This window comes from Electrona antarctica (genome assembly GCF_951216825.1).
Source record: "Electrona antarctica genome assembly, chromosome: 22".
NCBI classification, from domain to species: domain Eukaryota; kingdom Metazoa; phylum Chordata; class Actinopteri; order Myctophiformes; family Myctophidae; genus Electrona; species Electrona antarctica.
This window is the reverse complement of record NC_136805.1, coordinates 23,090,864-23,105,215: the sequence shown is the minus strand read 5'-3', so window position 1 is coordinate 23,105,215 and position 14,352 is coordinate 23,090,864. Positions and strand designations below refer to the sequence as shown.

The following is a 14,352-nucleotide window of genomic DNA, read 5'->3' as shown; positions in this document are numbered from 1 at the left end:
TGTCTCAAGAAACCTTTTGAGGGACAACTTGTTTACCATGTGTTTTTCATCTCTGTGAAAGTTACACATCACTTGAATTAATGTTATCTGTAAAATTGGAACCTATTCAATTCACACTTTACAAATAGCCACAAATGGCATATGACAAGCTTTATAAATTCCACAAGTGGATGTTTGGTAAAATAACCAGATAAATATGTTTTATTGTACAGTTATTAAAGTTACAAATCTGTACAGCCACATTCCTTCCAGGTATAGATAACACACACATATACACTCACTCAGACACACATTCAACAACTTGCACCAAGTCATTATATACATTAAGATACTCGCTGACCTCGCCTTTAACTGATTCCGTTTCCTTCATGATTCCTTATCTTAAATTTACTCTTAATTTCAACGAATTCTACCGACCAGATTTGAAGCTATTACTTTTGTTTTACCCTTGTTCTATTTTTTGCATTTGTGATTTTTTCTTTTTACTGTATGTAAAGCACTTTGAACTACACTTGTGTCTGAAAGGTGCTCTATAAATAAAGATTATTATTATTATACGATTCTGACAAGGAACAGATGTTGAATAATGCAGGGTTTTGATAGTCTCTCAAGTGGTTGACATTATGGTCAGGTGCTATCAGAGTTTTCAACGTTATTTTGTGAACTCTGAGTCTGAAGCTCACTGATCTGTCTCCGGAGTTGAATGAGCTCTTCCTGCTGTTCCTCCACCCTCCTCTGCAAGCCATGGATAACCTGTAGGAGGAGAAGACATTTTTACGACATGGCTCTGCAGGAGTCTAGCCATAGAAGAGGGTCTGTGTGTGTTAATATGGAAAACTGCTGGACCGCAATCAGCACCAAGCTACAGAAGTACCTCTACATATTTTGTTTTCAAATAGGGTTTATACTTAATAAATAAAATATTTAACTTTAATTCTACAAAGGGGCTCTGACAGTACGTCATAGTTCATAAGTCCGAGATCCACATAGGAGCCATGCTGTTGATTCCATTTTTACATTAAGATACTCGCTGAATGCATGCATGCTCACTGAAGGGCGGCCCAACAGATTTGTGTGAACCACTGGCCTTTTCTCTATTGCCACCCTCAGATACCTCCAATTCTAATTGACAAGCAGATTGCCATGAAAGTTGATGAAAGTTGATGCACTAAACTAGGATGAACGCTACTAATTTTGGTGACCCCATGGCTTTTCCTTTAGCACTCGTTCGACCAATTTACAGTTTTCTGCTAGAAGGGATTTTAGACTAAGTAGGTCCTATGATTATTATTGTTTTGTGTTTACACAAAATCACATATTTTTTACTTGTGCATAGATTTGGGAGAGTATGTTACATATTAATTCAGAAGGGCATTTATTGAAAAGTCATCATAAATAAGTTTATGCAATCACATTGACTGAAAGATACTCTAACTAAACCATATTATAGAAAGGGTATCCAATCCATCCATACCATGTCTTTACTGCTGAAGAGTTCACTGCATAGGAGTTGGGTGGCATCGGGGCGGACACAGGGGTCTTTGCTCGTGAGCTTTGTGACGTGCTTGGCCAGGACTGGCCATCGCTGACAGAAGGCATCTGGGATCTTCCCTTCTCTGAGATTCTCGAGGGTCCGTACTCGTTCCATCTCTGTGCCAAAGGGCTGGAAAAGCTCAAGGGCTACCACTCCTATGCTGTACATATCTGACTGGAAGAACAACATGAACCACTGTAAAGCAGACTCAATACAGTTTAATAGAAATAACTTTTAGGAAGACGGTACAGATGAGATTACAGTGTACATTGCTGTCAATTATGGTGCTATTTTAAAAAAAAAGGAAATGTGTCTCGTATATTTACTTTGGAATCATAATGGGTGCCCTGTAGTTGTTCAGGAGCAGCATACACAAATGTTCCAACACCTGTAGTGTGTGAAGAGCCTGGAAAATGAGAAATATCAAGAACAGTGAACAGAAAGAACAGTGAAACAAATGTGGGTGGCACCATCTAGTGGTGATTTCAGGAGATACATTTGGGTACAACTGTCACAAGTCACAGTAGCATTTACTGAGCCAATTTACAAGTAGAGTAAAGATAGGATACAACTACTTTTTCATACCAGTGTTATGCAGGGAAGAAGGCAACGATTCATCTACTATTATATCCCTGCAGGCCAGTCCAAAGTCTCCTATCCTAACATGGAAGTCATGTCCATGAAGGAAAATGTTCCTAGGCTGTGAAAATGACAAAAACAAAATCCAGTATATAAGTATATAAACATGAAATACATTTAGACATAACATGGAGCACCTTATTTGCATTTGCTGTGTAGGTGATGCACGTGTGGGCTCACAATATTCCATACTCCAAGTACTTAATTACACAAAAACAACAATTTTAAGATTTTAAACCATCTCAGATTACTTTTACTTCTGAGAAATGGAGAATGGTAACAACAAACTGTTTCCATAATGTACAACTTGTTGGGAAATGTTTAAGGCATTGTCCAGCACTCCAGAAACAGGTTAGTAAACATCTACTACCGGTAATTACATATTTTCTCAAAAGCAACGACTCAGTTACTACTGTCTAAATTCAGCTACCTCAAGCAGCCCCTCAAAACCACTATCACTATCAGTTCCCATAATTCGCCCCCAACGGAAGGGGAAGTAATGTATCAGCTGTAACAGAAAGAGTGTTGTGTCACAGTTGAGCATCAAATTGACAAAGTGACCCCAATGATAAAGTCGTAAAGTTCCGCAATACCCAAAACAGGTTGAGCTGTGAAGTATATTTCTTCATTTCCTCTTGCATGCAACTGCCACTCATGTCAGTAAATTATGTTCAAACCAGAAGGACCAGCTTTTGACACCACAGCTTAACGTCTGCATAGCATACAGAGGATACATGGGAGGATCTGCAATGAGTATCATGTTGGACGACAGCGAGGACCAAGACTCTCATATTCAATGTTATGACAATGATTTCTATGTAGCAATTATGGACGAAGATCTTGGACGCATTGACAGCATATCAAAAAAGCATGGGAGTAATTTTATCATAAAAAGCAGGGGAGCAGTTCAAGTAATCCAAACGGTAAGGGAAATGTGTTCTGGTTCTTGTAAATATTGTTATTGAAAAGAGTATTTCACATCCTTAAAGACACTAGTGTCAACTGGATTAAAGTACCTGCTGTAGCCTATATCGGTTGCAAGATATCATCAAACTATAGATATACATGAAAGCTGACTGTTCATATTTCATGAAATGTTTCTTATCTGGTGAGGCAGTGGGGTCTAAGAAAACTATTTTACATTTGAAATAATATATTATATTATATTATATATTATATTATAATAAGAATTTTCATCATGAGCCAAACAAACAGTTTTTCTATTCCTGTTAAACACATATTCTGAATATTTGACTACCTTCCAACCTGTCTTGTCTTGCCTTGCATTGCCTCAGGGGCCATCTATCCTTCCCCTTCATTTGGCTGCATGTTACAGAAGAGTAAAGAGCATTAAGTCCCTCCTGTCAGCTGGGGCGGATCCTGAATTGAGGTAGCTATAGTACACACATGGATTCACACAGATGTATTTAACACGTGGCATGGCACCATTAAAGTATTTAACAACCTTCTTTTAATTCTGACTGTAAAGTGTAGTACAGCAACACACATTTCACTGGCTTTATTCCAGCTAAATGTTTGAGTGCATCTTTTTTCACTGATACTTCTACATAGGTTTCAACCATCATATCTCTCTACCATTCACAGGGACAATTACGGACGTAATGCCCTGCACCTGGCGATTATCAGTTGGCCATGTATCCAAAACGCCTTGCCCAAGTCATCCTCCAGGTTCCAGGCTGTTGTGAACAGCATGCAGCTGCGGTCTGAGGCCTGCCTCCGCATCCTCTGTGACCATGGGGTCGACGTTAATGCGGAGGTAAGTTTCATAAAGTCACTGACTGTACAGTTCTACATAACATGCTTTTAGCTGACATCCTACATGAAAAGGTGGGTTGTCCAGGGTCTGAGGAACACATCAAAAGAACACAGTGGCTACAGTATCAACACAGCTGTTGATAGATCCTCTTTTCTACTGGATGAAGCGAGCGAAGATCAGCCCCTCCTCTTATTATGAGACAGAGTCTCTGACCATCTGACCACCAGACACAGCCTTAAAATGTATCTTTTTAAGAATTTAATAGCACTATTCCAAAGCTGGCATCCAAGAGATTAAATAAGGCAAACTCTGTCAAAATCTATGTGAGTTTCATCATCAACCTCTGTCAGTACTTTGTCTAATCTTCCTGTCGGATGTGATCTTATTTTAGGTGAAGAGCCAGCGCCACGAGACAGCTCTCCACCTGGCTGTGCACTATGCAGCTCTGCCCGCCATCCACATCCTGGCCAGCTACGGTGTTGAGATCAACGCAGTGGACAGCGCTGGGATGACGGCCCTGCACATGGCCTCTGGGACCCTCTGCAGAGACATTATAACCAGCCTGATCAGGCTCCAAGCAGACGTTCACGCGGTTAGTGTCACATCCTTCAACCTTTGTTTGTATTTATTACAGTGTGTTTGGATATTGAGTTGTGTGAAAATTAAGTGCTTCAGAATTGTAACTTTGCAGGGTGTATGCAATAGTGTGTGCGCGATAAAACACCTCTTACATACAGTAATGCATAGTAGTTACATTTCAGCTTTATCTTTCTCATCTGGATTAAACTGTGACTTGCGCATCTTTGATTTGCTTTCTCATTTGCTAAGGGCTAGGGGTCCATACTAGGCCCCCAGCTTTTACCCTCTATGCCCAAATAGCCCATCTACAAACCCACAATGCAAGACAATGCTTTGTGAGCTTATAGATTTGGCTATTTTCGCTGATTGATCACATTTGATCACATGCCCAGAATAGGGAACACAAGGATTCATGTGGTTAACAATTTTTTGTAAATTCTGTTTCAGATCTTATTACATTCTTTGTATTACATTAACACCATGATTGTTTTGAAAGGTTGTGACATCGTCGGGCAACACCCCGCTACACGTAGCTGTCATGGCGGCGACCACACGGAGCACCAGGACGCTGGATGCCGACACGAGCTGCATCTCTGAGCTCGTGAAGCAGGGCGCTGTGGTTGACGCGGTGAACAAGGCTGGCAGGACAGCATTGCAGGAGGCCTGCAGCTGGGCCAACGAGGAGATGGTGGACCTACTGCTGAGGCACGGCGCTGATGTCAACAGACTGACCGCAGCGGGGGAGAGCTGCCTGTATCTGTTCCTGGACCACACCGCAAACGTGAGGAACGGCTCTCTGCTTGCAAAGCTCCTGGGCCTGACGGCCCCGCTCACTTTCTACAACCGAGACTGGCGGCTGCCATATGCCCTGAGACAGCCGCAGTTCTCAAAGCAAAGACACCAGCTGCTGAGCATGACTCAGCAGCCCAGGAGCCTCCAAGACACATGCAGGAATCACATCTATCTAATGGACAGCGGGGGCAAGAGTGAGGAGCTGAGAAGAATCCTGCCCAAGAGAGTCTATGACTTTGTCTTCAGCTGCTGGGAAACTAAGCACATCACTTTTATGACAGAGGATGCCAATACTTTCAATACCGGTAACTTCTTTGGCAATCCTCTGCCTAGACCTCAATACATTGCGTCAACCTGAAGTTGACTGTGCACAGACGATGACATCAATATGTATGTATTGTAAATATAACCATGTGTGACGCTTCACAGCCAGGTTACATTAAATTCACCCGACATGCGGAAGCACGTTACCTTCAAGTCTCTATGCATGATCCCCCTGGAGTGAATGTATTCCACCCCTTCCAGTATTTTCCTCAGAAGGCCGAGAGTGTGCTCTGGGTCCACACCTCCATAGGGACCTGAAAATAAACACAACAGGTTAATCCCACAATTAAACACTCCAGGGATGTTCTTAATACTGTTGTTATTGCCATGGCAGTGATGCAGATAGGAATGAGTTCCATTATCATCACAGCATCACGATTATACAATGGTTACCAACAAAAAAAGCTGTGCAGTATTTTTTTAACAATATTCAACTGAAAATGAAGATAAACATTTCATGACAAAAACTAGCACTTTTGTTTAAATGTTTTTTTGTGGCTTTCGCCAGACTGGATTACCAGCCAAGGTGCCTGGACCTTCCACTTTTGTGAAGTACTAGTCCTTACACACCAAAGACATACTCATTGTTGATCAAACTTTATATACAGTATTTATCCACACTTATTGTTGATAGACGGTACATAATATTTGTTTATTAATATTCAATGCAGTGTTCATGTTATTGACTAAGATTAAAGCCCTAACTACACCAAAGGGACGGTTTTAGCGTTGTCCTTGCGGTGTGATATGTCTTGTTGCACATTGACCCACGTTGACCCTTGTTGACCACCAAAATGTGGAACGCCCTACCAACAGTCATTAAGACATGCGAATCCCTTGACTCCTTCAAAACCGCTCTCAAAGGGCACCTACGGATGGCTGCAATTCGAAACTGGCCCCCGTAAAATCTGAAACCCCCACCGCCCCCCCCCCCCCCCCCCCTTTTCCCCTCACTGTTTATGTTTCTTTTCCCTTTTTACCTCCATTATGATGAATTCCTGTACTGTTCTTTGTCTATATAGAAGTGTCTATTTGTACGTCTCTAAATGTTTTGATGAATTGAACATGGTGGATCCTGTTGTAAACAAGTGTAATACTTAATTGGGTCGTCCACTCACAGTTAACAGCCTTTGTATTGAGTTTGTGCTTGAAATGTACTGTAATTCTGCAAACTGTTAATAAAATTTTCAATCAATCAATCAAATTCAACGCATGGAATTCAATAGCCCAAACCACACCAAAGGGTTGAGACGGTTTTAGCGTTAACTCCTTGCAACCGTTTGGACCCAAGGAGTTGCATGGTGACCCTTTGGTGTGGTTAAGGCTTAAGGTTTTTGATATTTAGTCGACTAAGACTAGACTACGACTAAGACTAAATCAAAATCTGCTGAAAAAATGTATACTGATTCAATGACATAATCACTGTAAAAGAAAGAAAGACACCGCATTTATTGCAGATATCTAGTACCTGTAGGAAAAAGCTTTCGCACACCTAGAAATCAGGCGTATGCACAGGTGCGTAGGCCAGTGGACATCAATGAAAGGAATGAAAATACACCCACACACTGTGTATCTGCTCCGTACAACAGGCAACGTTTCAGTCCCTCCGGACCTTCTTCAGGCAGATATCTAGTACCAGAATCTAAACTCATTATTATCTGATGATCTTTATTTATTTATTTTCTTATCTTGGTTTAGAGCTTGAATCTTATCTTCCTTTTACCTCTCCTGTGTTTCACTCTATTGCTGCTCTGACATCTGAATTTCTGTCCCGGGACCGATCTATTATCTTATCTGAAGTGTGTGTTGATATTTCTATTTGGCAGGGTGATATACAACCAGCTTTGTCTGTATGTTTGTGTACCTGTACCTATACGTGTCCGTGCACAGGTGAGCATGGTTACTATGGACACTGACATTACGTCAGACCACAGCTGATCAGGCTATATATGACCTTGCACCACTCAGTTCACACGGGTGTGATTTTATTTAAGTGATGATTGAGCATGGCTTAGGTGTGCTTTGTAATTGGAGTACAGCAGCACTTCTGTTACACAAATGTGTATTATCCAATTCTATTATTTTTTTAAGTAAAGAAAATATTTAGTTGACCCTGCTCTGTGACTGCATGTGTTACTGAGTTGCAGCAGAATAATTACATCTAGAGGCGAGCTCGTCTGTGCACTTGGCGTTCCTCTGTGAGATCCAGTCTTTCAGTGAGTGCTCACACAGCTGCATCTGGATGTAGAGCATCAGATGGAACTGGACCTGAACACATGACACAACATGGGTGGAATTTTAAATACCTACACACATAACACAATATTAACCAATATAGAGTTAGTACCTGCACACATGGAAACAACAACAGCGACCAATAATATGCATGGCAATTTAAATCTCTACTCTCCTTTATATCCTATCCGAGATTCAAACCCGGGTCTACCATGCCAAGAGCTTAAATTCTTACCAATTCTTACCACCAAAAACAAGTTGCATGCATAGTGTAGCTTTAAGTAGTGTACCTGCACACATAACACAACATCAACCAATAACATGAATGGACTGCCTTTTACTGCAGTGTTGGTCCAGGAAAGCAACCTATGTTACTGTACTTTTGTAGATGTTTTGGTCAATTTGGGGAGCATTTTAGCTCTAGTTGACACTCAATTCAGAAGACATTTGCCACAAAAGAAACAAAGTTTAGAGCGAGTACAATATATTTCATATTTATTTATTTTAGTATTCTGTTGTACTTCAGTGATAAACCACCTTGCATATGGACAATAGCATATGTTATGTGTTAATTACCACCAAGTATTTTACTGTGTAGTGGATTGCATACCTCACTGAAAGACCCTCTAGCTGCATGTTTATCCAGCCATTGCTGACCCTCCATGCCAATGAAGGAGTTGTTGTTCAGCTCCGCTCTCATCTTGCTGGAGTCCTCCTCCTCATCTGAGTCATCCCAGACCACTGCGGGACAGGCAGAGGGAGTCACTGGTCCATGCTGCCGCTCACCCAGGAACACACAGGGGACGAAGTGCTCTGGGATGCACCGCCTCGTTTTGGGATACAGCACCTTCCCCTGATCCGGGTTTGAAACTATTTCTGTTTCGGTTGGAGTTCCATTGCCGGCTATAGCTGAGTCCGGCTCACAGTGACTGGAGTTTTGGAAGACTATCGAGGAACCAGAGCCACTGCTGTCATGGCTTTCATCAGTTCTATGAAGATAAGATGAACATCAAGTCACACACACAAACGTTATTTAAACTTAAACTTAGGTACAGGCCGGCCGTAGCTGAGTGGTGAGAAGGGCTCTAGGAATCAGAAGGTCCCCAGTTCATGTCCTGGCCCAGACGTACATGTCAAAGTGTCCCTGAGCAAGACTCTTAACTCCTAGCTGCTGCCCTTGAATTATTATTATTACAATATTAATAAGAAGAATTGTTGTTGTTATTATTATTATTGTCATCTTACCCTTCTTGCGTTGCAGGTGATTTCAGTGATGGCAGGACAGGCTGAGAGGCTGAAACAGAAACAGTTCACAAATTAAAACTTATTTTTAATTTAGTGCACCATATCATCACACATTTCTACAAGAAATGTATAAACGGAAGCAGGATGCAACTCACATAGTGCCGGCTGAACATGCTCCATCCAGGCGGTGTGATAGCCTACCACATTCACGTGCTGTAAACTGGACAATACCTTAACCTCCCTGAGGACCTGCAGTCAAGATAGAGATATTATTCACTGTAGACGTTTGCATTCTAAGCATTACCTGACACTCACATCCACATTAATTTAGCAAGTATCTCACCTTCATGCAGTCCTGCCTGGACACACTCTTAATGAGAATTTTCTTCACAGCATAATTCTGGCCATCCAGCTTATTTGTAACCTAGAAAAATAAACAGACAGTAGTAAAATGTAAAAAAATAAATGTCATTTTAGTGTTGGATACAAAATGAAGGAGTTGGCGCGCACAACTCTTGCCAGAGTTAGCTGCAATCCATACCTTTTTTTTTGGGTCAATAAAATATTATGTAGTATAACATGTTAATACAATAACTAGCACAACTGCAGTGCATGGAATAAAGCTAAATATAATCTCAAGACTGAAAATGTAATGACGTTTTAGGCCGACCAGCTGACATTTCTGAGACATTTCTGGAAGATGTATTCTATTGCTAATTTGATCACTTATTCTTTCATCTTAAAATAACAAACCGAAAATAGCCAATCTAAGCTCACAACACGTTGCTCACTCGCGCTGCAATTTGTTGTGAGCTTGTAGATCTGCTATTTCCGGTGCGCAGCATGCTTTCACAGAAGACACACTGGCTTCTATGGAATCCAAATGATTGAAATCAGTCGTGGCGACTAAGAACTTTAATCCATGTGCACTGCAGTGGCTGAATTTGGTCTCCCTGCTCTGATATTGAGATCCTCCTGTGATCGGGTAGGACCACTGTTGGTCCCATCTACAATACTTATCTTGCCATAGGCTGTAACTGTATCTTAACTGCTGTGCAGCGCTGCCTTTTGCAACTGAATTTCCCCCGTGGGATCAATAAAGGTCTTATTTTTATCTTGGTTGACAAGTGGTATTGCCTGAATGTCCAAATTCAATTTCTCGCATGAGTAAGCAGGTGTGATCTAATTAGCCCAGTGGCAGAATCTTGTGCTGAACTACCTTAAAAACCTTGCCATAGGCTCCTTTCCCAAGTCTACATATCTCTTCAAACTCATTGAGATATCGTGATATCTGTGCTTCGAATAGTCCCTCCTTGGGTCCCTCCTTGGGTCTGTGGAAATAGAAAAAAATGTCTCATAGACCTGGTATCTCATAGACATGGTAGTGGTATCTTTCTTGCCATACAGCTAGATCAATCAGTAAAAAAAGAAAAGAAACAAATAATGCTACTTACCGAACAGTAAGCTCCTGAGTGTCTGTGCCAAAAAGCTGTGGATCCTAAGAGACAATGAGAGTAAGATGAGCATTGCATCTATACTACAGAAGTAAGTTCTGAGAACTTCTGACAGCATATGATCACCAGGGAAAGCAAAATAAATTGGAATAACAATAGGCAAACCATTGATTGATTTGGAATAAAAATAGTGTCACCATTGTTTATTTGATTGAATACTTTATCACCACATTTGGGATTGGGAAACAGTACACTGAGTACAGTTACAAAACCTAATGCAATGCTAAAAGGATAACAACACTAAAAGCATTTCTAGCTCATGTTTACAGAAGATTTTACCATCATGCAATAAAGTATAAATTAGGCAGAAGTGCAGGTGAGCACTGAGAACACAGTGTGTGGGGATGAACATTAGCGATTGGACGACAAACCTTTTACTGCCAGTGTTGACTATTCTAGACGCAATGGCATCAATGAAACATCTGTGATGATGGGAGGCGGTCACTTGATATTTGATAACTCACTCTATCTCACCCAAACGCCCTCTTTCCTCTATCACCCATGCCAGATTTCTACATACAGTAAGCACTCGCCCAAAATTAGCCAAATACAGTAAGGAGAAAACTTGAATGATAAGTTAATACTGCCTGCAGCAGTGCAACCATCATACTACTGTTACTACTACTCCAGGAGACGTTTTTGTGCAAACCCGTGCAAACTATATTACTAGAAAATGTCAATATAACTTCCTGAATATCTCATTGAAAAGAATTGCTTTGTTTTGTTGATGAGGACATTTGGTAATATATAATAGCAGTATATTCAATTGATGCAATTCAGTCCAACTGATGGAATTGTATCCAACTCATAAGGTTATGTTATTTGAAAGGTTAGCCTAAAACTGTTATGATGGTAGGATATCTTTGTCAATGAGTGTCATAAGTTATGGCTCCAGTTACCTGTGTCAATAGTGAGGAGCTGGCTGCATGTAGCAGCTCAGTGAAGGCCCTGTTGTGTTGAAGTCTGACGGTGCTGAACTCATCGCTGATGGCCAGAGGGGAGAGGAGGTTCATGGCAGCTAAACGTTGGCCAATGGCTGTTAAATAGAGAGGAGAGGGGTGAGGGCACAAAAAAACATAAATAAATAGGAAAACAACAGGATGGAACTGCTACTAGAAAATAAGAGACTGCTCTTTGTATGTAATGTGACAACCAACCAACCAACACAACAACATATAAGAATAAGGATAATTTCTGTCCATCGGTCCATGCTGTTACCTTTGAACAGCATGTGTGAGCGCGCTGGGTCTCTCTCATAGACAACACACAGGTGCTCTAGCAGAGAACCCAGGAGAAGCTGGTTGGGAATCGCTGAAGCAAATTCTTGAATGGTAGGGTATTGCTTCCCACTTCCAGTCATCATAACCTCACAGTTGTCATCAGTGTCAGTAGCTGAAAGCACAAATAAGAGAATATCAGGAAAGGCAAACATGTTGGTGAAGTCAAAGATAATTATGTATTGTGCTGTTTCATTTTTGTTTCCTACTTTTTTAAATACAATTCTGATCATGACATTTTAATTTAGAGCACCCAGCCCTTTAGCAAAACAATCAACAAAGTGTTATGATTATGAAAATTATATAATCTAGGAAACACAGCTAACTTACCTTTAACAATAGCTCTTACTATCATTTCAACAATGTGTTTTTGACACAGGTCCATTTGTTTGTTTTTGCAATAGAATAGAACCCAGAGCAATATTGAATACAATCCTTCAATTCACATCCACAGCAGTGAATGTTAGCATCTTGTTTATGCATATGGGGGAGTGCTCAGTGGTAATGCTTATCTGCCTAGGCCAGTGCACACACAGGCCCTCTCCACCTACCCTTCTCTGAAATCAGACGGGGCAGTGGGCCAGAAATGGGAAAAGGGGGCTGTTCTACTTCTACTTTAGCTCCTCAAGCCTCTAATATTGGTGCTCTCTCTCTCATATTTCATCATTATTGCCAATGTGGCACACAAGGAAAGGACTTAGAGCACCTTGGGTCCAGCACCTTGTTTAAAGAACTGTGGGGATGTGCATGTTCTACATTGTTTACACAAGGATTTATTCATCCATTGACAGTAGAAGAAAAAACGTAAAGCTAAAAGTAAAACCTTTCTGATCAGTGACACTGTGACTAAGGTTAACCAGGATGTGGATATTTTAGCTAGGACAGAATACAGGGCTTTGTGTTACTTTAAATTATTGCCAGTGACAGAGCATGTCGCACAGTTCAAAACATTTATTTAATTTTTGAACAGGGACAAACGTTTCGGCTATCCAGCCTTCATCAGTGTGGATACATGTTTTGAACTGAAGTCTTGGTGTGTGCGACCCACTACCGTTATTTATTTGATATGTTTTGAACGGGTAACGCACCTAAAGTCAGAGCGCGGTGGTCACATGAAGAGTAATTCAGTGACAGAGCATACAATAGATACTTAGATAGACAATAGTGTAGTACTGTAGTTATTCATTCTTTAGACTGACCACTAGTGTAACTACAGTGCTATTGCTTTTTTCAGGCTTTGAGAGACAGTAGTGTTCTATTCGCCTTTGATAACTTATCTAAATCTTGATAGGCCTCGTCTACTATTAATAGACATAGTCAGTAGATTTGTGTTGCTACTTGCTATGGGAACAGCTTGTGTAGCTGACAGGAAGTGTATTTCCTGCAGTTAGTACTGATATTTACGAAGACTGCAACAGTAATAAAAGGCATAGTATTTAGTACAGAAACACCTTGCCCTCTCCTGTTTTCACTGTTGGTAGACAGGAAGTTTTGGGCAACCAATTAAACAAACAAGTGTTTCTGCAGGTAAACACCACCACACTACTCCAGGCTGATGACTCTTGGTAATTTAAGTTAATGCAACACATGGGCAACGTTACATACTATCAACTTCGACATAATGCATGTTTATGTTGTCATGTGTTAAAGGGTCTATTTCTTGAGAACAATTAAATCTGGGTTTGCTAATTGCATGCAAATCCGTGTATGCACCACCAGTGTCCCAAATCTACATGCTCACTCACATGGCCTTGCAGCATATGCTTTGTGAGCTTGTTGATCTGCTATTTTCGGAATGTATTTACTATTTACTGTCAAGGTGATAGATTGTGAATGACTCCACCCACCCGGTGTTGACGTGAATTGAAGTCTAGGGGTCAATCACCAAACAGCAACAAGCTATACTGTACACTACTTTTATACACATGACATACTGTACTGTACTTACTGTCAAACTGGACTTCCTCATCCTCCTCTTCGCTTGTCAAATTGAACACACTGGCCTCGTGTCTTGTTTTAAAGTTGCGGTGAATCAAGAGGTTGTTACTACTACCACTACTAGAACATTCCTCTGACCTGAACGCTGCAGCTGTTGATGTTGTGGTGGAGCGGTACATTACTGTACGTTGTGTGGTTTAGCCGGTTGAGCGAGTTATTTTTTAAACAAATATTAACGCCAAGAGATACATACGTACACATCTAGGTCCAGACCCGACAATTTATCCAGGATTGGTCATGCCTCACCCGTTTCTATAATTCGATATTCTGTGATATAAATAACGGTAAAAGTACAGCTACAGCTTACAGTTTGGCCAATGCGCAGATAAGTACAGAGGCTCAAGTGTCGGCCGCCATGATTCAACACACACGTAGAGGCACCGTCTGACAATATTAACATGTACATGAAAGGATATCGAACGAATATATAGTATATAC

At 40.9% G+C, this 14,352-nt stretch overlaps 2 protein-coding genes across 4 annotated transcripts; one reads left to right on the top strand and one right to left on the bottom strand.

Moving 5' to 3' along the window:
* Positions 1–183: 183 nt before the first annotated feature.
* eif2ak1 (eukaryotic translation initiation factor 2-alpha kinase 1) lies at positions 184–14,277 on the bottom strand. 3 transcript variants are annotated; one of them, XM_079493443.1, is made up of 15 exons: positions 13,865–14,277; positions 11,858–12,031; positions 11,539–11,675; positions 10,580–10,623; positions 10,345–10,456; positions 9,469–9,549; positions 9,281–9,374; positions 9,126–9,174; positions 8,491–8,869; positions 7,805–7,913; positions 5,793–5,899; positions 2,120–2,234; positions 1,861–1,940; positions 1,475–1,708; positions 184–753 (listed from the first exon to the last, which is right to left on the bottom strand). In XM_079493443.1, exons 1-15 carry the CDS (start codon positions 14,031–14,033, stop codon positions 628–630), a joined length of 2,010 nt encoding a protein of 669 aa, XP_079349569.1. In that variant the 5' UTR covers positions 14,034–14,277; the 3' UTR covers positions 184–627. The 3 variants fall into 3 exon arrangements, with proteins under 3 accessions (XP_079349569.1, XP_079349570.1, XP_079349571.1); XM_079493444.1 differs by having other exon boundaries at positions 10,345–10,449; positions 10,585–10,623; XM_079493445.1 differs by lacking the exon at positions 13,865–14,277 and adding an exon at positions 12,247–12,358.
* LOC306915812 (ankyrin repeat domain-containing protein 61-like) lies at positions 2,368–5,775 on the top strand. Its single transcript, XM_079493447.1, has 5 exons — positions 2,368–3,096; positions 3,469–3,563; positions 3,779–3,950; positions 4,342–4,542; positions 5,026–5,775. Exons 1-5 carry the CDS (start codon positions 2,908–2,910, stop codon positions 5,677–5,679), a joined length of 1,311 nt encoding a protein of 436 aa, XP_079349573.1. The 5' UTR covers positions 2,368–2,907; the 3' UTR covers positions 5,680–5,775.
* Positions 14,278–14,352: the final 75 nt, after the last annotated feature.

Coding starts and splice junctions, on each gene's coding strand:
- eif2ak1 (XM_079493443.1), bottom strand. CDS start 14,033: ATGTACCGCTCCACCACAACATCAACAGCTGCAGCGTTCAGGTCAGAG. Junction 9,175..9,280: donor GCATGTTCAGCCGGCACTAT/GTGAGTTGCATC, acceptor TTTCTGTTTCAG/CCTCTCAGCCTGTCCTGCCA. Junction 754..1,474: donor TCTTCAGCAGTAAAGACATG/GTATGGATGGAT, acceptor CTCCTCCTACAG/GTTATCCATGGCTTGCAGAG.
- LOC306915812 (XM_079493447.1), top strand. CDS start 2,908: ATGGGAGGATCTGCAATGAGTATCATGTTGGACGACAGCGAGGACCAA. Junction 3,097..3,468: donor CAGTTCAAGTAATCCAAACG/GTAAGGGAAATG, acceptor GCATTGCCTCAG/GGGCCATCTATCCTTCCCCT. Junction 3,564..3,778: donor GGGGCGGATCCTGAATTGAG/GTAGCTATAGTA, acceptor TACCATTCACAG/GGACAATTACGGACGTAATG.